The 26,938-nt window shown below is 39.0% G+C and overlaps 2 protein-coding genes across 6 annotated transcripts in view; both read right to left on the minus strand.

The window, feature by feature from the left end:
- NRIP1 (nuclear receptor interacting protein 1) overlaps positions 1 to 26,938 on the minus strand; it is a 104,109-nt gene that overhangs the window by 51,575 nt on the left and 25,596 nt on the right. For 4 of the 5 annotated variants that reach the window (XM_075542459.1, XM_075542457.1, XM_075542460.1 and 1 more), the window contains one exon: positions 8,169 to 8,293. The gene's annotated coding sequence lies outside the window, so the exon portion shown is untranslated. Of the gene's footprint in view, positions 1 to 875; positions 1,009 to 8,168; positions 8,294 to 26,938 lie in introns of all 5 variants that reach the window. The other variant, XM_075542461.1, reaches the window with a different exon arrangement.
- LOC142440623 (large ribosomal subunit protein eL34-like) lies at positions 23,101 to 23,463 on the minus strand. Its single transcript, XM_075542945.1, has one exon. The coding sequence runs from the start codon at positions 23,446 to 23,448 to the stop codon at positions 23,101 to 23,103; it is 348 nt and encodes a 115-aa protein (XP_075399060.1). The 5' UTR covers positions 23,449 to 23,463.

Below are 26,938 nucleotides of genomic sequence, written 5' to 3' on the forward strand. Positions count from 1 at the left end.
TCATAACCAATTATTTCCATCTAAGATGTTATTTTGGCATCCATGTAAGTTGTGCTACGAATAGTTGTATTTAGTGTAAAGTACAGAGCTTAGTATGGTTCGATAGGATACAAAGTAGGTTATATATATTTGACTTCCCTTAATGGAATGGGAAGAAGGTAGAATAATCTAGCAAGGAGCTAGCACAGGTAGGCACTTCTGCCTAAATAAAAACGCATACTACGCTAAATGTAATCACTGAAGTATGTATACAGTGTGCTAGACACAGAGAAGGTTGTAAATAGGTTTTAAGCTTGTACGTGTGTGCAGATGGTGGTCAGGGATGGTTCTGAAACGTGAGCAAGGGCAACTCAGGTAAGAGAAAGGCAACACCTTTTAGGCTACATCAATAGCACCCCAAGGCGGGGACAAGCAGTGTGATCCAGGAAAGGCAATGGTCTGACATGAATGGAGATTAGGCTGAAAAGGCAACTGGGAGCAAGGGCCATGCCAAGGAGCTGCCCTCTCTGTCTGGTTGGCAGGAGAACAGTACGAGTAAGTTCATGTTAGAGAACAAAAATGAAAATAAAAACAGAAGCGGGGTTGCTGGTGTAGAGGCAGAAAGACTGGAGGTAGACCAGTTGGTACAAAGAAAAGGAGGAAGAGAACAGGAAAGTTGTTAAAGAAAGAACGCCTGGAAATGGATGAAGCCCGGTCAGAGTACTTCTCACTGCGCTGTGTGCATCACGTAAGCAGTGCTAAAAATGAGATATTTAATAAGAACTACATTAAAAGATGAAATGAAAATAATCGCCATATTATTTTACTAAACCCATGCCTCATTGTGCAAACAGTGCGTTAACAGGATCTGCAGAAAGTTGAAAGGAAACTAATACCTTCTTAGGTTTCCAAAAGAAGAGGCAGTCAGGTCTGCTGGATCTGAATGTTGTGCATTTCAAATCTCAATCTCCATTAAGCATCAGGTAAGTATTTTCCTGATTACACATAGACCCTTGACCCTGGAGATGTCTGGGATAAAATTATAATGCGTTTAATCAACATCACTAAGACTAAAAAACAAAACCAAAAATTCAGCAAGCATTTATTGAGTGCCTAACTCGTTTTACATAGAGTCACGGCCGCCTAGATCAGCAGGTCAAAACCACCAACCATTGTGATGGGAGAAGCATTTTTACTCCTGTAAGAGAGTTACAGTCTCAGACACCCACAGGGCAGTCCTAACCTGTCCTATAAAGTTGCTATGAGTCAGAATCGACTCGAAGGGAGGGAGTTTGTGTTTATGATTTACAGCACAGAATAATAGAAAATTTCTAATTCTATCTGCTGTGTATTTCTACACTACCACGCATAATGAAAACCAGTCCCACAATTCCAGCTCATACGGTGGGGCTTTCACACAGAAGACTTGAGCCAAAGTGGCACTGAGCCGTCAGTGAAGTTAGAGTCTGAGCCAGGAGACATCTTGGTATCACTGTCCAGCTGGGTACACAATGCGTTCCCAGAACTCTCAGGGAAGACCCAGTATTTAAAGACAGTCGTCAAATACTCTAGAGACTCACTGTCCTGCTAAGACCTCCCTAAGAATTTAACAGAATATCAGCCAAGGCAAGAGGGTAGGGAATGAAAAAGAGCAGGAGTCACTGGGGCCAAGTACATAACTGCCAGAGAGCAGACTGTACTCTCAGAAACGGAGAGCCAGATCAGGGATCAGGTTGAGGCAAGTAGAGGGGAAGGTCACAGAGAGGAGAAGGAGGAAAGATTCTGAAGGAAAGACTCCTTACCACCCCACAAGGGCAGCAAACATTACTCAGTGAAAGCATTCAGAAAACAACCCAACACCCAAACCTTCTGGAGTAAGGAGATGCTTCCTTAGAGAATATATGGAGGTTAACAAGTCACAACAAAGGTCAGCACATGAAAACCATGGTCTGACAGGGCACACCTAGGAATGACTTTACTAAGTATCCACAAATAAAATGACTTCTCCTCGAGTAGGCATCTCTATCTTATAGCTGCGAAGCTGATGGGCATTGGTAGTAAGTCCCTGCACATTCCAAGTGTAGACATTAATAGATTGGTAGGTAAAGCACACCAGCCTGTGTGACCATGAGGTTTCGAAGGGATCAGGGATCAGGCATCAAAGAACAAAAAAATCCTATTATTGTGAATGAGGGGGGGTACAGATTGGGGACCCAAAGCCTATCTGTAGGCAACTGGACACCCGCTTTCAGAAGGGTCGCAGGGAGAAGTCAAGCCAGTCAGGGTGCAGTGTAGCAATGATGAAACACACAACTTTCCTCTACTTCTTAAATACTTCCTCTCCCCACTATCATGATCCCAATTCTACCTGACAAATCTGGCTAGACCACAGGATGTACACTGGTACAGATAGGAACTGGAAACACAGGGAATCCAGGAAAGATGATCCCTTCAGGACCAGTGGTGAGAGTGGCGATGTGATACGGGGAGGGTAGAAGGAGAGTGGGGTGGAAAGGGGGAACCGATTATAAGGATCTACATATAACTTCCTCCCTGGGGGATGGGCAACAGAAAAGCGGGTGAAGGGAGACGTCGGACAAGGCAAGATATGATGAAATAATAATTTATAAATTATCAAGGGTTCATGGGGGGGGAATGGGGAGGAAGAGGGAAAATGAGGAGCTGATATCAAGGGCTTAAGTGGAGAGCAAATGTTTTGAGAATGATGAGGGCAACGAATGTACAAATGTGCTTTACACAATTGATGTATGTATGGATTGTGATAGGAGTTGTATGAGCCCCCAGTAAAATGATTTAAAAATAAATTTTAAAAAGGGAAAATGTGGGTCACATTACTGAAATAAAATACAAAACTGTCTGTTGGCAATTAGGCCAGTGAACCCTGTATGGCAGCATTCTCAAAGTATAACCCATATGACCAATTCAGGAAGGGCACAAGGGCACAAGGGCTTTCCGTAAGACTGAAATGTCATCTTCTTCTGTCCCGTCTCTCATGAGCGCACAGGGGAGCTGTGCAGAGAGAGATTACATGATGTATCATTGCACTGACGGCTAGTGGAATAAGTACATGTGTGCTCTTATGCTTTAATGTCTTCTTCATTAAAATTTTTATTATGAGAAATATCAACTGATATGACCCTCATTGACAAAAACTCTTGGAAGTCTTGAATAATTTAGTAGGGAGTAGTTTGCGAGCTTGCTGCAGATTTATTGAAAGACGAGTTAATAAGTTATCTTAAAAATAAAACCGTTTTTTACATGCACCCTCCTCCCCCCTCCAAATATCTATTCTCTGTTTTGAACCTGACTGTGGTAGCAATAGTACAATCCTGCTTGATGTGACTGAACTACTACGCAATGACATGATGTCTACATTAGCTCCCAGCAAAGGGGTTCGGGGCCGTTCTCCAGTTGCAGCGTGTAAAATGTAACTACGCCGGACAAGGGGTGTTCTCTGTGCAGAAGTTTTCCAAGGCCAGAGGAGAACGGAGAAAAGGATTTTTTATGCAGATGAAATGAAATAATTTGCGTAAATCCCTGAATTAATGCCTATTTATACACTCATAAACCAGCTATATGAAGAAAACTACAAAGCTTCAAAGGAGATTTAAATAAATGGAGAGATATCCCATGTTCATGGATAGAAAGACAAATAGAATCAGGAGTTTACTTCTTCTTAAACTGATGAGTGTATTAAATCCCAATCAAAATCCCACTTAGTTATTTTTGAATATTAATAAACTAGTTCTAAAGCTTATATACAAAATAAAAACCCAGAATAATCAATGGACTATGAATTAGAAGGATAGGACAAACACTACCTACTTGACCTGATGATTTATTACAAAGCTATATTGATTACGATGAGATGCTGACGAAAGCATAAACAGAACATTGGAATACAATAGCGAGCCCAGAAAAAAGAAAGCCACAAATATAGCCAACTGATCTTTGGAGAAGGAACAAAGGCACTTCAACTTGGAGCATATTCTTTTCAACCAAAGGTACCCAAAGAATTGGACACTCACAATTAAACTATATTATCTACGCACACAGTTTATATCATTCACAAAACTTAACTTAAAATGGATCACAGATCTAAATATAAGATGCCAAATCCTAAAATTGTTAGCCCATAACACAAGAAAATCTAAGTGACCTTGAGTGGGTGATGACTTTTCAGATATAACATCAAAAATAGTATAATACTTAAAGCTAAATAAATTGGTATGTTTATTCTACAAAAATTAAAAATGTTCTGTTCTGAAAAAAATCACTGTTATCAATATTATTTTCAGTCATACATTGGGAGAAAATATTTGCAAACATTTATCTCATAAAGGACTTACATCCAAAATATACAAAGAACACTTAAAATTTAAAAATATGAAAATTAAAAATCCAATTAAGAAATAAACCAAGTAATACCTCAGACCAAACGTGATCTACAGATGGAAAATAAGCATTTATAAAGATACCCAGCATCTTATGCTTTTAGGGAAAATACAAATTAAAACCACATCTTCCATGACACCATTGGGTTTGGAAAGGCTCAAGCCTTAAACACTAACAACACCATATGCTGGCAAGAAAATGAAGTTACGGGAACTCCCATTCATTGCTGGTGAGACTATAAAATAGTACAACCACTTTGGAAGATAGCCTGGCATTTTCTTACAAAGTTAATCATGGTCTTGCCATGTGATTCAGCAATCATGATCCTAGATGAATTAAAAATGTATGACTACATAAAAACTTGTATATAATTTTTATGGCCACTTTATTAATAATTTCCCCAAACTGGAAGCAACTAGATGTCACTGGTGAAGAGATACATTGTGGTAGGCTCCAGAGCAAAAAGGAATGTGCTACGAAGCGGCCAGAGGGTTTGGCATCTGAAAAGCATCCTGCGATGTGAGAGAAGCCAGTCTAAAAACTCTCTGTGTTGTATGGTTCCCCAAAGCAAAACTCTAGCAGCGGTTAAGAAGGGTGAACATATACAACACAGGGCAATATGAATAAAATTCAGTGAAAAGATGCTGGTCTTTTCCACACGCTTCTGAAGCCTGCCACGGAAGTGAGACCATTCTGTATGACATCACAATGGACACATGGCATTATGCATTCGTCAGAGCCCTTACCCTAAAAGTATCAAAACCAGTATCACTGCCATTGACTTGATGCCAACTCATAGTGACCCTATAAGACAGGGTAGCCCCTATGACTTTCTGAGACTAGAACTCTTTACAGGAGTAGAAAATCCTGGCTTTCTCCTCCAGAGCAATTGGTGGTTTTGAAGGAAGCCTGTCTGGGGATTGTGTGAGAGACTGGGCCAGGGACACCAGTAAGGAGGCTAGGCTACCCAGGAGCTCCAGGGAGAGACAAAGGTCTGGAAGGTCCTGGCTGTGGGAAAGATGGAAACAATGTCTTACTCTAAAAATGCTTCCTTTGAGCCAGGGATCAGACTTACCGGCGAGGTTGTTTACAAAGCCTGGGACCTATTCGTGAGGTGGCCGGTTGAGTTTATTTTAATTAACCCCATCTAACATTCCTCATTTCACATATATGAATTGATCTGAAAAAGCTCACTTTTTCTGCAGTCCAAGACTCTTTTTACGGACAAAGTATTTCTCAGAGTACAACATTACTTTGGAGATTCTTTCATAAAGTTTGGGAAGGCATCTAATGTAGAATAGCAGCCTCTACAACCTAGCACTTTACTAATATGTTTGTCTCTTTAAAGAAATATCACTTTATATTTATTTATCTAACATTTCAAGTTTAACTCTTAAAACATCTGTTGAAATTGTCACCAGAAATTTAATAAAATAGGGTGGAAATGTACAGAGAAGGACTCCTCCCCACCTCCAGTGAAAGAACTAAGATAAAATAAAAACTCTACTTAGTAAAAAATGAAGTGTTTAGTGCATAAGCTAATTGATTATTATCTAAGTCTATCCAAAGTAGTGTAGTCACTGTTTTTGTATTGCCAATTTTAGCCAGATAAACGAATCAGCTATATTGAGAATGAATGTAATACAGAAAGCATATAAAATTATGTAAAATATAATAAAGTCTGCAATTACTTAATGGGGTGAATGCATTTCATATATAAGGGAGAATATATGAGCAATGGAAATCTGGATTAAGTCACTAACAAGTTTAAAAGTTACTATTAGTCATTTTTATGTGCTTTTAAACTTACTTATTGTATTTTCTTTTTTTACTTTCCTTTTTTTGTTTACCTGAAATAAAAATCTAAATTTGATCATGCTTCGTGAACAGCTTATTACTCATAGGTATATCTACCAGCTGCCTAGCTATAATTTATATATTCAACTGCTCTAAGTAGTTGTTCACTATTCTGGTTACTTGGTGAAACAAAAAACTACCTAAAATAAATTAATGATTCCATTAGGGAGAGGCATACAATTATGCATAGTTATGATTTTAACTCGACTAAACCTGCAAGAAACCCTGGTTTTGCAGTGGTTACTCATTGGGCTTACTAACCTTATGGTGAGCAGTTCAAAGACACCAGCCACTATGATTAAAAGAGTTAGTCTCAGAAACCCACAAGGGCAGTTTTACCTTGTCCTATATAGTCACTATGAATCAGAAAGAACTTGATGTAAGTGAGTTCAGTTTTATTAAAAAAATCTCAAGTTGAGGAATACAGTTCAATATCAACTGTGTTCTGACCTATGAAATATCAAAATTTATACTATTCAATAGTCACTAACATATACCAAAATAAAAACATTCAGCATTTACAAAAATCCCTCCAAACCCTTAGTATTTAAATCCCAATTTAGAAATACAAATAATAGCTATGCAAGACTGCGTGAAGAATGCGTACAAATCAAAACATTACCAGCAACCTTTCTCTGTCTTTTCACTCAATAAATATAATACTGTCTTAAATATTTTTACAATAATTACAAAAAAGACAAGATTTTAATTGGGATGGATTAATAGAAAAAGATCATCACGAGGTTTGGGGGTAAGAATTGTGACTCCAAATAGAACTGTGAAGCACAAGGAATTACTAATATTGTACTATTAGTACGAGTAGACTTGCACAATCATAACAGTATTGTCTACCGGTAGAGTATAAATTTAGCTCAAAGTTGCTAAATCTGCTTTTTCCAACATCACAGTCAATTAAAACACTGCATTTTAGGAGGTTCTATTTGCTATTCGCTTCTCAATAGTCTTCAGTTGGCTAATTAAAAGTTAACTTTCCACAACAAATTACCAAAAATAATCAGTCACTATTTTTCTAGTGTACTTAGAATGTTTCTCTCCAGTAATGAGTAGCATACAGTCCAAGAGCGAAAGACAAGTCAAATTAATTTAAGCGGTGGCTTTAGTAAAAGCAAGAGTATATTAATCCAAGGAGAATTAACCGCTGATGTCTCTGTTTTACTGCTCACCTTTTAGCATTTCTCAGAAAGATACCATATTATTTGCCTTCTAAGAAGTAATCATTTTATATCATTTTAAAAATATTGAGTTATAGTTAATAAACCATAATAGCCAAACACATCTCTATTTTTCCTCAACACGGCTTACTTTTTATCCGAACTCCGCTTACTTCAGATCTGTATTAACTCTGTACAGTTTACCAAATTTTGGCAAACATAAATTAGGTATCATCAATGTAAGTGTCACTTTATTTTGGGGCTTTCTGATTTCACCTGCAGGAGACAGATGGGCTTTTCATTCCGGTAAAGGGTTACAGTCTCGGAAAATCACACGGGCAGGGAGGCAGTTCTACCCTAGCCTCTTGTGACTCTTGATTCAATGGCTGGGAGGTTTTTGGGGTTTTTTTGTAATCCCACCCTCTAGAAGTAATCTAGGCCTTGAGTTCTCAAGAATACTTTTCAAGTCTTTTTTTTGTGTGTGCATCAATTAGCCAATTTCTACAGTTTGATTACATTTATTAATCCATATGTATTCTTTCTGGTAAATACTTTAACTGCAGGATTGTATCTTATTCATTTTTCTAACTTTACCACATCGCCTAATGAAATAATTTGCATAGATAAAGTACAAAATAAACATCTGGTGATTAATGACAAGCTAACTTATAACAGGAAGACTGGTTTGAAATATATTCAAGTCACAAGGATAAAGCCTTAAGAACTTAGGAAAACTATTCTCACCGTCTGTCTCCAAGGCCTGAGCCTCTGCTTTCTGAGAAAGGAATCTGAGAAGGTTGTTGAGAAGTAGCTCTGATGTCATCTAGAGTCTTCAGATTCCCCGGTACTCCATTTAGTCCTGTGGCCACCTGAAGAGGAGGAAACAGATAGCTTGACATCTGGTCCAAACTAGATCCTGGAATATCTATTGTGAAATTCTGAAAGCTTATCCCAGTATCTTTTCTTGCTCAAACTCAATGCAGAAGTAGTCATTTGGCTGGGAAATAGAAATTATTTATGATGAATACTAAATTAGTCCACTGAATGGAAGCAGAGAGTCTTGGTCTCTAAAGAATACATTTACTTGACAAAATAAGATGCCTCGATAAACCAAAGTGTGAAAAGGGTTGACAGTGGTTATTAACTCATGGTAATTTCAAATTTCTTAAGCATATTATCGCCAAATTAATTTAGTTAAATTCCATATAAAATTCTAGATTTTTTCCAAGGATATATTTCAAAGATGAAAAGTTAAAAACAGAAGGGAAAAAAAGTACTTATGATTTCTTTCTTACGAAACTTCTCAATTTCATAAAACAAACCATATAAAATTTCTGGCCTCAAATTTGGAAACACCAAATGTTTATGTCCATATGGAGAGTTACACAAGAATTTTCAAAGCAGTTTTATTTGTGAAAGCCAATACTTGGTTAGAAACATCAAGGATATACACAAGTATGTAGCCACAGAAGTTTTATTATAAATATTATATCCAGCAGAAAAAAGTCATTAAATGTAAATTTTTTGAAACACTTGTTATTTATAAATTATGGTGTATCAGACAGCCAATTATTATATAATTTTAAAGCGCGACGTAAATATAAATTGTTAACCATTTTATTGCTGCTATGGACTACATGATTAAAAGTATTACATCCAACATAATTTTTGTTAAAATGATAACAAAAATAAAAGGAGTAATTATTTCTCAATTTAGGATGATTTTTAATTTTTGCCAACTCATTTTCTAATTTCTCTAAAGTAAGTCTGAACTATTTTTTTTCTAATAAGCAAAACAAATTAAGGGATGAAGACAAGAGCAACATAAAACCGCCCACTCCCTAATGCAAGTACAAAACAAGCACTCCCAAGAGATGGCACATTAACAGAGTTCTGGGCCCGTGTGCCATCCCTGCCAGCAACCAGTTGTGAGAAAGGGGCAGGTCTGACAAGATGAACTGGAATAATCATTAAGCAAGCTAAGTGCTTTACTCGTTGAAAAGTGCCTCATGGACATGACCTCACTTGATCTACTCATACGTGAAATGAGCAGGGGACAGAGTACCCCATTTTATAGTGGGGAAGCTGATCCCTAGCAGCACTACTGCGTAGGTGACGTGCCAGAAATTGAGCCTGGACAAAATTCTGATGGGAATTCTAAGAGTAGAGAGAACCACCACTTTCTCCAGACATTTATAGCTAAAAGGTACCAAAAGAGATATGGGAACTAAAAAATAATCACTCCTTTAGAATATAGCTAAGACTATGGGAATTTCCTAAAGTCCTAGACCCTAACTTCTGAAGCTATACCCAAGTCAGCCCTGCCTTGTTCCTTCAATAGTACCTACAAAACTACTGAAGTTCAAGGAGAATTGAATTGTGTTATTATTTCCTTTTTGGAGAAGAAGGAGAAAAAAAACACAAAACCAACAAGCCACTTTTTGTTTTCATTTGGAACAAGGAAGACTCATACCCATATTTAAGAAATGATAACTACAATTTTTACTTTAAAAAAAGGCATACAAATTAGTCAAAAGGCCCAACTGATAGAATTTCAAAATACTATCTTTCAGACTTAGGCACTTAGATGAGAAGAAACCTACCCCAGGGAAGAAAACTCCCAACTCTTGAAAAAAACAAAAGTAAAAATTTTCAAAGGAATATTAGGAACTGTGCTGATCAGTATCTACTGATATTCCTTAAAAGAAAAAAATTACCTTCACAGCTACCATTCTTCCCCCAAGTCCCAAAATGGTAAGAGCCTTCCCAAGTAACACTAACTACTGCTTATGGGTCGTGAGTACATGGCAAACATTGTCCCAAGACCTTCACATTCATAATATTCTTTACTCTTTCAGTCAGGTCACCAACAATTAGTCCCCAGCTCAAGAGATGTAAATTCCAATTGTGTGGTGAAGCAGGTCTTGAAGGAACCTCAAATTACAGCGACACAATCCACAGGTTAGGCCCACAGGTAGTGTAGCTCGCAAATTGAGGTACAGAACAAGCAAGGCAGCCGCACACTGGTCCAATGATCAAAGAACAAGAGACAAAAAAGGCGAGGCTCACTGAGCCATTTATCTCTCTGCCCTTCCATTAATCTCACGTGCGTTTATCGGCCAGGCTGGCACAATAAACCAACTACCTCAACATATAAAGGGTTAACTATGAAGCATTAAACTAATAACCTAAAATGAATTTTTGAAAACCTCATCATTATCAAACAATAAATGAAAAAGGAAAAGGTGAACCATAACACAATGCCAACAAAGATCTGGCATCCAAGTATTTGTGTGTATCTCATGCTTTGGAATGGGCAAGGCAAAGAGGGGACTTGCCTTGATGTGCAGTGCCAGAGCTGAGCAGGATGAGATGAGAGTTGATGGTGGAGTACAGGGCATGGCAAGGCCAAAGCAGTGGAGGAATCACCATCTAAGCAACAGGAGAAAGGTTCCCGGGGAAAGGTGGTATGCGGTTAGCAGGCTAAGGACAGCACCAAAACACAGAAGGGACCCAGCGCTGGGTTTCACGCCTGAGCAGCCCCTCTCCAGTGCAATGTGAGAGTGCCATGGGTGTGGAAGGCTTCCAGAGAAGGGGCTCCAAACACCAAATCAAATGGGGGAAAAGAGGGCAATGGAGATGGCCGATTAACTACATACAGGGAGACAGATACAGTACAACACATTAAGGATACTGGCAGGTCTGTGTCTCACTGCTAGGAATCGAGGTACAAATAAAGGAGAGGGAGAGAAACATGATTCAACAATATCAGAATGAAATTGCAGGTTTCAGTATGATCCAAGAGTGATAGAACATGCTGAAAGGTTACAAATGCCAACTTTAAGAGAACCCTACTGATCAAATCAGTGGGACTAGTATCAAAATATTGATAGTAGTAACTAAAAACCCATAGGATGAACTATAAACTCATGGGATCATGCTGACATAAACAGATTACTTAAACAAATGGATGTTGGGTGAGGAAATGAATATTTACGTGGTTTCACAACATTGTATTAATATTCGTTACAGAGGGAAGATGGGTAATTTCATAATAAGGGAGCCAGAAGATAACATTTTAATCAAGCAGTCCAAGTGACTATCAATAGTAATGGGTCAAAATGAAATTAATTGTGATAATGTCCGAAGGGTACTCAGAGAAGACATGGCATCACTTCTGCGATACTCCTGCCAACTACTCGTGGCCTGCATCTGCTCACAAGCAAACAAAACAAGGAGTCGCTCTACCAAATAGCTGGCCTGAATGAACTGAAGAAGTGGTGAGGTCTCAAGAGCTACGCAAAGACTGAAGGCAGAAGGAGAGGAAGGAGACATGGCAAGTAAAATGTAAGGCACCATGCTCAACTGGATCCCTTTGCTAGAGAGGACGTTATGGGGATGCTCTGTGAATGTGAATGAGATGGAGGTACTAATGCGATTCCTGCCTCTGATAGTTTTACTGTGGTTTATGGGAGAATGCCCTTGCCTCTAACTGTGGGAAATATACACTCATTTATTTAGACATGATGAGACATTAAGTCAAATGGTTCAAGGAAAAAAAGTTCTCCGTATTACTGTTTTATACTTAAAATATTTTCCTTGTAATTTTCCAATTCAAAATTACTGTAAAAATGTGTACTTTAATGGTCTTTTAAATAAGAGAGAGGGAGCCTAGCAAATATATCTTAGGATGAACATTAAATATAATTTCTTGAACAGTAATGTTGATGGCCGTAGGTTACAGCCCACTCTGTAGTCTGCAAGTCATGGTTCAGAAAGTCTTTAAAACAAGGTCCAAAGATGTTCCGTTGGCAATGCCTTTTTAAAAATAAAATATGTGGACAGTGGCAATCTTACAGCTGGGCCATTCTCACATGATGCAGACATAAGTCAGCACACAGGCAGGCAGGCACCAGACATGTCCCTATCACCATTGGTCAGAACACATGGGTGAACAAGAGGACGCCCTACCAGGGGAGCTATGTCTCAACGGTTTATCCTTCACTCGTTTGTCTGTGCATCTTCCTGAAAGAGGCCAATTTCAAATAGGTTTAGTTTTGGTAAACCAGCTATGACAATTTATACTAACTGACAGAGTTAGAATCCATTTGAATATATTTTGTGATTTGTTTGCTTTTTTCCCCCCCACTTCACAAATTTTATAATTCCTAACCTTAATAAAAACTTAAGAAAGAATAACTTAATAATTCCCAATCATCAAGCTGCATATTTGAACAAATGGTCAGCCCAAATACTGTGTTAATCGTTAGTAAATGAAACTGTAAGGAATATTATTAAGTATTTCATTACCATGAGGGTATTGTTGTTAGGTGCCATCCAGGCAGCTCCAATGCCTAGTAACCCCACATCCAACACAAGGAAACACTGCCCAGTCCTGTGGCACCCATACTTTATCACGCATGATGTCTTTTCCAATGACCTGTCCTTCCTGGTAACATGTCTGTCTCAAGTACATAAGACACAATCTTGCCATGCTAGCTGTGAAGGAGCATTCCTGGCTGTACTTATTTCAAGACATTTGTTTGTTCTCATGGAAGTCCACAGTATTTTCAATATTTAATTACTAAGGTAATAGGCTATTATTCAATATTTAATACTTAATAACTAAGGTCCAATCTGTTTTATATTATTAAATGCTGTGTAACCTGATATTTAGGAGAAAGAACCATCAACAAATACACCCAGATTATGTGTGAGTGTGTCTGCATATAGAAGGTGCTTTTGACATTAATTTTGCTATATAGAACAGTGAATAAATAAACTTTTTAAAAGAGGTAATTAGAATGCTCAGTCTTCTAGGGAGGGGGGGAGGAGCCAAAGTAGACCACATAAAAGGGTCAAAAGGCAAGACTTTCATGAAAGAAAATACCAATGATAAATATCCACCTGAAAAGATGTTCAACTTCATCAGCAGTTGAGGAAAAGCAAATTAAGACTACCATGAAATGCTATTTTGCACTCAATACATTGGACAAAGGGGGGGGGGAAGAAAAAGAAATAGAAATTCCAAGTTTTTATAGTAACTGGTAAACAATTTAGCATTATTTTACATAAATGAATATTCTTTTATTTTCTTACTGTTAGGTGTCTATCCTCGATAAAGTCTGCCATGTGTGCCCCAGGACACTTGTCAAACAAGACTGGAATCAGCAGTGCTTATAATACGTAAATACACACTGCCTGTTAGCAACTTCCAGATACATCAATAGATATATCCGAAATGAATAAACACAATAAGCAAAAGTCCCACTAACCTAGAGTTGCACCACCAAGAAATATACTCACACATGAAATATTGAGTTGTGAAAATGAACTATGCACATAATTTAAAATGTATGCTGAAATAAAAATTCTAAACATAGGTTTACCAAACGATCTCATTTGCACAAGAAACCCTGGTGGCATAGTAGCGAGGGGCTGGTGGCAACAGGGGTTATGCAAGGGGTTCCGCTTTGCAGGGAAAAAAATGGAGTTTTCTGCTGCCATAGAGATTCCCAGCCTTGGAAACCGAAGAGGCAGCTCTCCTTCGTCCAGTGAGGTAGCTGTGAGTTTGAGTGGCCTGGATGGCAGGGTGTAACGTCTGGGTTTTGGAAGTACTTATACAAATGAGTTTAAATCACTGATCCACAAAAAGACTTATAACATTATACATAAGTGCCCTATATAAGAAGCAACCACATTTTTTTAGTAGGTGACTGATTAAACGGTGGTAGGTCCACAGAATGATTATTCAGTCACAATAAGAAATGAATTACTAAGCTATCAAAACACATGGAGAGAAAAAATAAAAGAAGCCACTCTGTGTGATAATTTGGGGGTGTGGGAGAGATAAATAAATAGATCGATAGGGATAGATAGATAGAGTAAAAACATCCGTGGTTGCCATGGGTTCCAGAGAAAGAGAGGTACGAACAGGTGATGAAGCACAGAGCAGTGAAACGTGTATGATAATATACTGGGGCATGGGGGGGGGGGGGCGCAGTATTGCATTATGCATTTCTCAAACTCCCCAGGACGATACAACACAAACAGTAAATCACATGTAAATCACAGATTTTAGTTACTGATAATATATCACTGTTGGTTCATCAATTTTAGTAAATTCACTATATAAATGCCAGTAATAATAAGATAAAGAATATACAAAAAGGGCCCTGGTAGCTTAGTGGTTACCAGTGGGGCTGCTAAGCGCTAGGTCTACAGTTTGAAACCACCAGCCTCTCTGAGGGAGAAAGATGAGACTTTCTACTCCGGTAAGTTGCAGTCTCAGCCACTCACTGGGGGCAGTTCTAACCTGTCTATGGGAGTTGCAATGAGTCAGCATCAACTCAGTGGCAGTGAGTTTGGTTTTTTTGGAGTACAGAAAGCAGAAGGGAATAAAATAACTCTGCACTTTCTGCACAATTTTTCTTAAACCGTAAATGCTCTAAAATAAAGCCCATTATAAAAAAGAAGCAAATCTCAGATGACTGACTACATACAGAATAGTTACAATTTTTTTATCTTACCCACCCCCCACCCACCAAGAATAGTATGATTTTTATAAACTTAAACAATATATTATTTAGGGAAATGCATGTGACACCAAATTAAAGAGAGTGGCTGGGGATGGGAAAGGGAGTAGGGACAAAACCACAGCACCTCAAGGGCAGCATCTACACTGAGACCAGACCTCGACTAGATGTCTCCCTGCTACCACCTACGGCTCTGATCAGGATTAAAGCAGATGGTGCCAGATACAATAGGCAGAAAAATGGGGGGAGTGGGGGATGCACACTCAAAAGCAAACAAACCGGACTAGCTGGACGAGTGGGGCCAGAGAATTCCCTGAGATCATTTTCCTGATCAAAAGTGCAAAGCTGTTGTTGTAGTTAATTCCAAACCAAAGTGAGCGACCTTACAATTCCAAGTAGAGGAGCTGCAGAGTTTCCAAGGCTGCGATCTTTATGGGGACCAAACCACACCTCTTTCTCCCATGGAATGGCTAGTGAGTATGAACAACTGACTTTCGGTTAGCAGCTGAGCACTGAACCACTGCACCACCGAGACATTCTTCAAACCCTGAAGTGAAACTCTTCCCAGATCATCTTGAGGGAATAATGCACACAAAATAAAGGGCACTGCCACACGTACAAGGGTCTCCTATAAAAACTATTTCTCTGTCCTATCCAGCCCTGCAAGGTAGAATTCGGATCATGGTAGTTGGGGGGAGGAAGCATCCAGGATCTGGGGGAAAGCTGTGTTCTTCATCGATACTACCTCACACCCTAATTAACCCATCTCCTCTCCTAAACCCCTCTATGAGGGGATCTCCATTGGCCGACACTTGGGCCTTGGGTCTCCACTACCATGATCCGAATTGTACCTTGCAGGCCTGGATAGGGCAGAGGCTGTACACTGGTACAGGGTGGATGATACCTTCAGGACCAAGGGTGTGAGGGACGATGCTGGGAGAGTGGAGGGTGAGTGGGTTGGAAAGGGGGAACTGATTACAAGGATCCACATGTGACCTCTTCCCTGGGAGAGGGACAGCAGAGAAGGGGGGAAGGGAGACTCCGGTTAGGGCAAGATATGACAAAATAACGATGTATAAATTACCAAGGGCACATGAGGGAGGAGGGAATGGGGAGGGAGGGGGAAAAAAAAAGAGGACCTGATGCAAGGGGCTTAAGTGGAGAGCAAATGCCTTGAGAATGATTGGGGCAGGGAATGTATGGATGGTGATAAGAGTTGTATGAGTCCCTAATAAAATGAAAAAGAAGAAAAGAGAAAAAAATGATTAGGCAAAGACTGTACAGATGTGCTTTATACAATTGATGTATGTATATGTATGAACTGTGAAAAGAATTGTATGAGCCCCAATAAATTGTTAAAAAAAATAAAATAAAATAAATAAAAAAAGAAAATTAAAAAAAAAACTATTTCTAGGCGATCAAAAGGTTAACATTTACTACAAAGCATAAATTGGAAAATGGATACGCCTACTGCGCTGCCCCTCTCCCACCATTTCAGAAAATAAAAACTACGCTGTGTCCCCTTGGCAATGAAAACCTTTGTACTGTAACCCACAATCTATGATAAACTGTAAAGGATCTGCATTTGCAGCCCCGCTGTATCTTACCGGCACCCCTCAGGGGCGGGATCAGCCATTTGGGAAACCCTGCCCTAAAGCAAAGAGGAGAAGGGAAAGGTGAACTAGAATAATGGAAAGAGAACAATCAGAATACAAAGAGAATTTTGATACACTTATAAACAGCAACATCCGTCACTAAACAAGTTATATAGACATTTCAAATGAGAACCTAGCTTCGCTAAAAGCACAAAATTAAAAATAAATAAATAAAAAGTAGGCTTTCAAGCTGATCTGTGTACCATATATTCTTGAATATAAGCCGACCCGAGTATAAGCTGAAGTACTTAATTATTACCTGGGAAACCAGAAAAACTGATTGACTCAAGTATAAGCCTAGGGTGGAAGATGCAGAAGCTATTGGTGAGTTTCAATAATCAAAACAAATGAAAATAAAATTACTAAAAATTGAGACATCAGTGGGGTAATATATTTAAATATATATAAAATAAAAAACATAAATAAAAGGACAACAAGTCATTTAATATTAGTAAACCAGCACAGTAAGTGGAAAATAGGTTCAACAAAAACAATAAGGTATCAACAATGACACCTTCAGAGTACTATTCCCTGAGCTCAATCAGCAACCAAGCTAAAATGTCAAGAGTTAAAATCCTTCAAAACTGGATTCCTCATCACCATCCGTATCCCAACGCAGAGCTTCAGCTGGTGAGGTCATCATAGATGCTGTCCTCACTGAGATCGCCGTCATCACCATCACTGCTGTCATTTTCATACAAAGCGCACTCTTTACTGCCATCCGTAGCATTATTAATACTACCACTGACCCGTGTAGAAGCCGAACCCCAGTTTTTTGTGCTGAAAAGCTCGGCATATACACGAATATATATGGTAATTGTATTCGTAAAGTTCTAAAGATCCAACTTGGGTGTGGGATCATGGTATTAGACTGTAAGTTTTACTCTCTCGTAATTTAAATGTTTGCACTGTTTTATACATTTTAAACTATTAACAGAATCATCCTCTACATTGTAGCCAATTGGATATCTTAGTATTACCTAGGTGTTTCTTGAGCACCTATCATGTGAAAGGTGCTTGGCAAGTGCTTCTTCGTGCTTTACGTGAAGCACACAGAATCATAGCTACATGGGGTATATTTCTTAAACCCCAACAGGTGCAATAATCTTGTTAAAAGACATATCCTGTTTTTTTGTTTGGGTTTTCTGTTACGTATTTTGCTCTGCCTTGTTTTTGTGTTTATTATTGTCTCTGCATGTCTATCTAGATCAGAGGTGCACAATACGTCAATCACGATCTACTAGTTGATTGCAAATGTAGTATAGGTAGATTGCATAGCATTAAAAAAATAGATGTAAGCCTATCATCAATCCCGTCACTTAACTGATAATACAGTGCAGCCAATCAGATGCAATCTTAGGTGTCAAACGCATACACAAACAACTGCCCTAAGTGCAGCAAAACTGACAAGCTAAGATATCACCAATTTTTCGATCTTGTATTTTTTTCTCTTCAATGTAAGAAACGATATTAAGATGGGCACTGCTGGACCAAGTAAGAAGACAAAAACATCTCACTTTCATATGGAATGGGAGATTTTGACACTCCAAGCCGACATTCAGCTGAAGTCCAGAGCACATGAACAGTTCTTGAATTTACTTGCAGAGGGAAAGTACCCAAACATGAGAAAATGTGCTACCTCCTTGACTGCATTATTTGACTCTACTTATTTATGTGAGTCAGCCTTTTCCCACACAAAGATCATTGAGTCCAAGTACCGTTACACCATGACTGATGATCATTTGGAAGTGTGTTTGAGGCTGGCTGTCAGCAGCAACTGTCTGGACTATGCGTCCCTGGCTCCTTCCATTCAGTGCAAGTCATCAGAGTAAACTCAGGTCATGACAAAAATGTACATAGCTAATTGTGTTGTGTTGTGCAATATGGACCGATGTGGTTATGCAAGGTACATAAACATACATTATACATATAAAGAATTCTCAATGCATTTATGAATAAATGCTATAAATATAAATAATTCTATGTTTTGCATTTTTAATAGTTGGTAGATCATTTTGACTTGATCATTTTATATAGGCAGGATAAATAATCGGAAGAGAAAACAACTGGACCTATGGTTCAGAGGGAAGAGGGAAGAGGGGGAGGTGGTCAAAAGGAAGTAGGTGCTAACAAACCCAGGGGCAAGGGAAAACAAGGGATCTAAAATCGATGGCAAGGAAGGCATAGGATGCCTGGTAGGGCTTGATATAGAGCAATGCAACCAAGAGGAATTACTGAAACCTGAATGAAGACTGAACATAATAGTGGGACGATGGGAAAGTAAAAAGAAAGAGAGGAAAGAACTAGGATGCAAAAGGAATTTATAGAGGTTTAAATACGGGCATGTATATATGCAAATATATTTATATATGATTATTGGGAAATAGATCTATGCACATATATTTATATGTTAGGTATTAAGGTAGCAGATGGACATTGGGCCTTGGCTCAAGTACTCCCTCAATGCAAGAAACCTTTGTTCTAATAATTCGGCATTCCATTATGCTCAGCCTCCCAACATGATTGCTGAAGTCAGAGGGTGCATAGCAAATGTGGTGAAGAAAGCTGATGGTGCCTGGCTATCAAAAGATATAGCATCTGGGGTCTTAAAGGCTTAAAGATAAACAAGTAACCATCTAGCTGAGATGCAACAAAGTCCACATGGAAGAAGCACGCCAGTCTGTGTGATCATGAGGTGTTGGTGGGATCAGGTATCAGGCATCAAAGACCCAGAACAAAAAATCAACGTGAATGAGGAGGAGCATGGAGTGGAGACCCAAAGCCCATCTGTAGACAACTGGACAGAAGGGTCACAAGAAAGAGATGAGCCAGTCAGGGTACAGTATAGCACCAATGAAATATACAACTTGCCTACAGCTCTTATTTGTACACGAGTACAAATAAGCATTGGAATCACAGGGAATCCAGGACAGATAAACCCTTCAGAATCAATAATGAGAGTAGCGATACCAGGAGGGGAAGGGGAAAGTAGGGGGAGAAAGGGAGACTAGATCACAGTGATCAACATATAATCACCTCCCAGGGGGTGAACAACAGAAAAGTGGGTGAAAGGAGACATTGGACAGTGTAGGACATGACAAAATAATAATAATTTATAAATTATCAAGGGTTCATGAAGGAGGGAGGGTGGGGGAGAGAGGGAAAATGAGGAGCTGATACCAATTGCTCCAGTAGAAAGAAAATATTTTAAAAATAAGGACAGCAACAAATGTACAAATGTGCTTGACACAATGGATATATGTATAGATTGTGATAAGAGTTGTACGAACCCCCAATAAAATTATTTTAATAAATAAAAGACATATCTTTATAAAGTGCAATATGGCTATTTGGTGGGTTTGTTCCCAATTATTATGATTAACTTATATTGACTGGATGGAAATTTATTCATATTAGATAAGAGGCATTGTGCTAAATCTTAGACATTATTTCATTTCATTATTTTTAGAAAATAAGTGTCTTCTCAATTTACAGTTAAAGAAACAAAGGCTCAGAGAGATGGACTGATTTTACCAAGGTCTTTCAATAAGTTCACGGTAGTTTCAGGACTAAATCCAGGTCAGGGTGTTTTAGAATGAATTATTTATTACCCAATAAACCCTTCATGGCATCACAGGGGTTACCTTAATCAACTGGTCTTCTGATAATTTCTTGAAAGTCTGGCAGTCTATTATTAAATCATTGGTCACATTTTCTGTGTCTATAAAGGCTGGCAAGAGAAAGATATGGTTGTCTGCTCCCATAAAGATTCAGTCTCAGAAACCCTACACAGGGTTGCTATGAGTCAGAATCAAATTCATGGCAGTGGGTTCAGCGATATACTGAGCCCTGGAGATCTAGTGGTAAAAGCACTCCACTGCTAAGTGGTAGGTCAGTAAGACGTTTAAGCCCAGGACACCAGCTGCTTCTATGGAGAAAACCATGGCAGTCTGTTTCCCTTGGAAAGGCGGGAAGGTGAGGCAGTTCTACAAAGTCCTGCCGGACCATCAGGAGTTGAGATTGACTTAACAAAGTGTTTCTAATGGGACTAGCCATCTGAAAACATAAACATAATGATTGACGCTTGCCAAGCTCCATTTCACAAACAAAAACATACCTTATAAAAAGGGGTCATCTTTTTCAAAAGCATACCCTTTCATAGGGCAATCTAGTTTCTCACTCTCATCAGCAAAGTCACAAAATGCAATGATCCTATTACCACCATTATGTATATTATTATTATTAGCTAGGGGGAAGTGGCCTTCCACCATCTACTGATACCCCAATTCATGGTGATCCCCCACGCCATCCCCATAACAACTGGGGATCAGACTGTCTAATCCATGGCCGATTTTCAGAATTAGATTGTCAGGCTGTGTACCATCATCAAGTCAATTGCAATTCTAGAGCACAGAGAAGCATTACTTCTCAATCGTCTCTGTTTGCATAGAGCCTGGTAAAAGTTTGTTTGTTTATTTTTAAATCATTTTATTGGGGCTCATATAACTCTTATAATAATCCATATATACATCCATTGCCACGAGCACATTTGTACATTTGTTGCCATCATCGTTCCCAAAACATTTGCTTTCTACTTCAGCCCTTGGTATCAGCTACTCATTTTTCCCCTCCCTCCCCAAGCCCCCTCACTTAAAAACCCTTGATAACTTATTCATTATTATTATTTTGTCATGTCTTACACTGCCGATCTTCTCGCTTCACCCACTTTTCTGTTGTTTGTCCCCAGGGAGGGGATTATATGTAGATCCTTGTAATTAGTTCCCCTTTCTACCCCACTTTCCCTCCACCCTCCTGGTATTGCTACTCTACCCACTGGGCCTGAGGGGTTCATCTGTCTTGGATTTCCTGTGTTTCCAGTTCCTATCTTTACCTGGTAAAAGTTTTTGCAGGAAACTTTTTTAAGTCTCAAGAATCTGAGGAAATGTTGCTGCTTTAAAATAAATCTTGACCCAGTAAGAACTGGCAATAGGCCTTTCATTTTCTTATAGTCAGCAAAACTACAGACTTATAAAAATTCAAATAGTTAAGGGCATGCATTTTGAAATACTTCCTTATGTGGTGAGTCACTCCACAGAAATTACACTTTCTACTGAAAACTTTTTTCTTTTAACCTGGATATGTGGGTTTATGTATTAGTGGAAGAAATCACTTTAAAAACCTTTGAATGGAAAAACAAGTCCATGTGGTACTTTACTAATTGTTTTCTCTGAGAACTGTTTTCCTTGGGAGTGGGAAGAATATTATTACTGTGTGAGTCTAGGTAAACTAGGAAAGCAAATCCACAGAAATTCATATGCATGAGAGAGAGTTTTATATAAAGGATTAGTATCCATTAAGAAAGCATTTCAACCCAGTGCTGTAAAAGCCCATAAGCCCAACATTAGCCCATATGTCCGACATCGAGCTACAAAGTTCTCCTCAATCTGACAAAACACACATAATGACTCCGACTGCAGGAAAGCCAATCAGTGAGCGTGGAAGCATCTCAGCCCTGGCAGGGATCTCCACGCAGCTGCTCCAGCACCCAGGGTTGCATCAGGGTGGGTCCATGTGGCTTCCCCTCAGGGATGGCTGGCAGGAAGTGAGCCTTGCCTGCTGAAGCAGGGAATGGGCTAAGGCAGCTGCACCCTGGTCCTACCATCAGAAAACAAGAGACCCAAGAACTATAAAGATGAGGCTCACAGAGCCATTTGTCTCTCCACCCTTCAATTAACCCCACATGTGTTTATCGGGTAGGTTGGCACAATAAACCTTAACTATCTCACTGACACATATGCACCACATTATTGTTCAAATAAATTCAGAAGCTGGTATTTCTAACCTGTACTAATCTACACTCTGAAAAATGGCATGGACGCTGGTTTAAACACCCAACAACAAATACATGAGGAAGGGGCTACAGGAAGTGAAAATAATCGGTTCAATAGGTACCAAATACTGGTTAAAAGCAGGGCACAAGCTTATGGTCACTTCTCAAAGCAGAGTAGAAATAAAGAAATAAAAATGTACGGAAGAAAATGTTCTCGAATAGAAGCTATAATATGGAGTAAAGAATCATTATCTGAAAGTCTATTATATCTTTGAGAATATATATTCAAATTAATGATATTGCCAGGAATATGGGTGAGTAATGTTAAACATTCTAAAATATTACACTAATGAAAACGCTTTTTATATCTGATCCCATCGACACCTCATGATCACACAGGTTGGTGTGCTTCTTCCATGTGGGATTTCTTGCTTCTCAGCTAGATGCCCGCTTGTCTATCGTCAAGCCTTTAAGACCCAGATGCTATATCTTTTGATAGCCAGGCACCATCAACTTTCTTCACCAAATCTGTTTATGCAGCCATTGTGTTGGGAAGCTGAGCATAATGGAAAGCCAGGCTATTAGAACAAAGTGTTCTTGCATTTTTTTAACAGAACAAGTCATTTATTATTCAAACAAGCTTCATTTGTATTTATTTAGCCTTTTGACTCTGCTTGTGCCTTCAACACTTTCACCATGATTTTCTGCTCCTCAATCAGGAAAGCGCGCTTGATCCTGTCTCGGACACATTTAGCGCACATGGACCCACCATAAGCCATGCTGACGTGTTTTTTGGTTTTGGACAACCTCATGAGAACTTTGGGTCTCATAGCACGGACCCCTCGAAGTCGGCCCGGGCACACGCCACATGCAGATTTTGGCGCTTTCCCAACCTTCTTTGTATACAGGTAAACGATTCTGTTACCAGGGGTTCGGGACAGTCTAGTTTTGTTAGAGGCGGTGTTGTAGGACAGCCTACGCCAGTAGGTCAGACGCTGAACCATTTTGAATGCCTCCACACAGCGTCTCCGGAAGAGCGTGTTCTTGCATTTAAGGAGTACTTGAACCAAGGCTCAATGTCCATCTGCTACCTTAATACCTAACATATAAATATATTCACATAGATCTACTTCCCAATCGTTTTATATATATATGTGTGTGTGTGTGTGTGTGTACATGCCTATATTGTGACCTCTATAAATGTCCTTTGCCTCCTAGTTCTTTCCTCTATTTCCATATACTTTCCTCTTGTCCCACTATCATGTTCGGCCTTCATTCAGGTTTCAGTAATTTCTCTCAATTACATTACCCTTGATTAAGCCCTACCAGGCATCCTATGCCCTTCTCCCCATCAATTTTGGATCACTTGTTCCCTTGTCTCTGGGTTGGTTGATATCCCCCTTCCTTTCTCCAGCCTCCCCCTCTGTCATGTCCCCCCAGAACTATCGGTCCAGTTGTTTTCTCTTCTGGATTGCTTATCCCGCCTATCTTATCTAGATAGACATGCAAAGACAATAATAAGTGCAAAAACAAGACAAAGCTAGACAAAACAACAAAGGAAGACAAAACAACAACAAAAACCTACAAAAAAGGAAAAGCCTATAAATAGTTCCAGGTCTGTTTGTTGACCTTTCAGAGTGTTTTCCAGTTGAGTCTCTGGCCCCAAAGTCTATTTTTGGTATTCCTTGGGGACTTCATTGCTTTTCTCCCCTGCAGCAAAGACCCAGAACAAAAAAAAAATCATATAAATGTTAATGGGATGGCAGGCACACAGAGTGGAGACCCAAAGCCCATCTGTAGACAGTTGGACATCCTCTTACATAAAGGTCAGAAGAAAGAGATGAGCAAGTCAGGGTGCAGTTCAGCACTGATGAAACACAACTTTCCTCTAGTTCTTTAATATTGATCCCCCCCCCACCGCCAAGTATCATGAAGGTCACTTCTACCTTACAAATCTCACTAGACCAGACACTGCTACAGATAAGAGCTAGAAACACAGGGAATTCAGGACAGATAAACCTCTCAGGACCAACAGTGAGAAGAGATACCAGAGGGAAGGGAAAGTGGGGGTCTAAAACAGGGAACTGGTCACAATGATCTACATATAACTCCCTCTCAGGGAAATGGACAACAGAAAAGTGGGTGAAAGGAGATAGCGGTTGGTGTAAGACATGGGAGGGGGGGGATTTACAGATTATCAACTGTTCATGATGGAGGGAGGGTGGAGGAAGGGGAAAGAAAATGAGCTGAAATCAAGGGCTCAAATAGAAAATGTTTTGTAAATGATTATGTCAAAATATGCACAAATGTGCTGGACACAATGGATTGATGTACAGATGATGATAAGAGCTGTAAGAGCCACCAATAAAATGACTTTTTTTTAAAGAAAATGCACTTTATCTATTTTCTCACTTACTCCTCATAATATTCTAGGATGTAGTTTGTAATGTCATTTTACATAGAAAACTGAGGCTTAGACTGAATGATAGCTGACTATGTAAACAGGGCTCAAATATTATATCTTATGATTCTAAGACCAGCATTTTCCACTCTACTACATCCAACTGGCCACGGTGATGATGGTTTAGTGTCTACACATGACATAAAACACTGGATGGGCTGCAATTTGTCTTAAAGAATAGATAAGCAAAACATTTTAATTCAACCTTGTCTTAGAAAAACATGGAATTTCTTCTATTTCTAGTGTTTTCTTTTAAAATAGAAACTTGGAAGCTAGAGACTGGTGAGCACGTGAAAAGTCAAGGAGAAGTAAGTCTACCTGTTTAAACAGTTCATATTCTTCTGTACGTTTTTGGTGTCGAAAAAGAAAGTCAACATGATAATCCCTATTTTACATTAAAGTAGCTAAGAGGAAGAGACATAAAAGTACAAAATGATTAAAGTTCAGAAAATATTCTCTCCTTGAGGATCTTTATAGCTCTGGGGTTTACATGTAGGTCTTTGAGCCATTTGAAGTTTGTTTTTTTTAAAGAGGTGAGACATGGGTTCTGTTTCATTTCTTTATAGATGAAAATCCAATTTGCTAGCACCATTTATTGCAAAAAACGTCTATCCCCTTTAGTGTTTTTTTTGACCCTTTGTGGAAGATCAGTTGTCTGTAGTAGAAGGATTAATTTATTTCGGAGTTCTCTATTCTGTTCCATTGGTCTAGGTATCTATCACAATACCACTATGAGGTTGCTTTAAATACTGTGAGGTACTGAGGTCCAGAAGTGAGAAGTTTACTATTTTCTTCTTTGTCTCTCATGGGCTTCCCTCTCCATATAAAAAAGTTATCAACTGGTTTTCCATTATTTTAAAGAATGAAGTTGGGACCTGGAATGGACTTATGTTGTATTTATAGATAGTCATGAGTAGTACTGACATTTCCAAAATATTAACCATTAACAATGAGTAAGAAATATTCTTCCATTTAGCAGGTCTCTTTCGATTTCTTGTAGGAGGGTTCTAGTTTTCTGTATACAGGCTTTTGTTTCTATGGTCAAGCTTATTCCTATTCCAAATTCAGTGTGGTTATTATAAATGTATTGTTTATCTGATTTATTTTGGGGGAACTCTTTGTTGGTACAGAGCTACTATGAGCTATAGCACCAACTCAATGGCAGGGAACTTGGTGTGTGTGTGTGTGTGTGTGGTTGTTGTTAGTATTCAGAAATCCCACTGATTTTTTTCTATGTTAATCTCGTAAGCTGCCACGTTGCCAAGTCTTTCCATTGCTTCCAACGTGTTTTTCGTTGTCTTTGGACGTTCTATGTATAAAGTAGTGTCACCTGTGAAGAGAGCACATTTCACTTCTTTGCCAATCTGGAGTCCTTTCATTTCCTTTGCTGTCTTCTCGCGCTGGCTGAGACTTCTAGCACGCTGTTGTATAGAGCGGTGAGAAGGTGAGTCCTTGTCTGGTTCACGCCGGCAAGGGAATGGCTTCAGTTTCTTCCCACTGCGGGAGATGTTGGCCACTGGTTTTGCAAATGTAGACTTTACTGTTTTGAGAATTTTCATTCTATTCTTATTTTATTGTTTTTTAATCATGTATGAATGCTAGATACTGTCAAATGACTTTTCTGTGTCAGTTGATATGATCAATAGGATGCTTATCTTTTGTTTTGTTTTATGTGGTAGATTGTATTGATTGCTTCTCTGAGGTTAAATCATCCTTGCACTTGATCATGAAAATGTGTATGTATATGTGTATATTGTTGGAGGGGACAGACTATGGAGGTTGCTGAACGGAGAGGTCGAGCGGGAGTTGAAAACAACAGGCTAGAAGGATGAAAGTGCTGACCCGGGTATCGGGCAGGTGGTGACCCACAACAAGGAAAGGGGACCTTCAAGGAGTGGGAGGGACAGACTGTTGGAGAACTGATTAGGAGAACACAAATTTGACAGTGGAACACAAAGTTAACATTCTGAAAAGTAAACTGCGAACTAAGTTACAATTAATAATATTAATAAAGTAAAGAAAATGCCATCCTG

The sequence above is a fragment of the Tenrec ecaudatus genome, chromosome 2 (assembly GCF_050624435.1).
Source record: "Tenrec ecaudatus isolate mTenEca1 chromosome 2, mTenEca1.hap1, whole genome shotgun sequence".
Lineage (NCBI taxonomy): Eukaryota > Metazoa > Chordata > Mammalia > Afrosoricida > Tenrecidae > Tenrec > Tenrec ecaudatus.

Coding starts and splice junctions, on each gene's coding strand:
- LOC142440623 (XM_075542945.1), bottom strand. CDS start 23,448: ATGGTTCAGCGTCTGACCTACTGGCGTAGGCTGTCCTACAACACCGCC.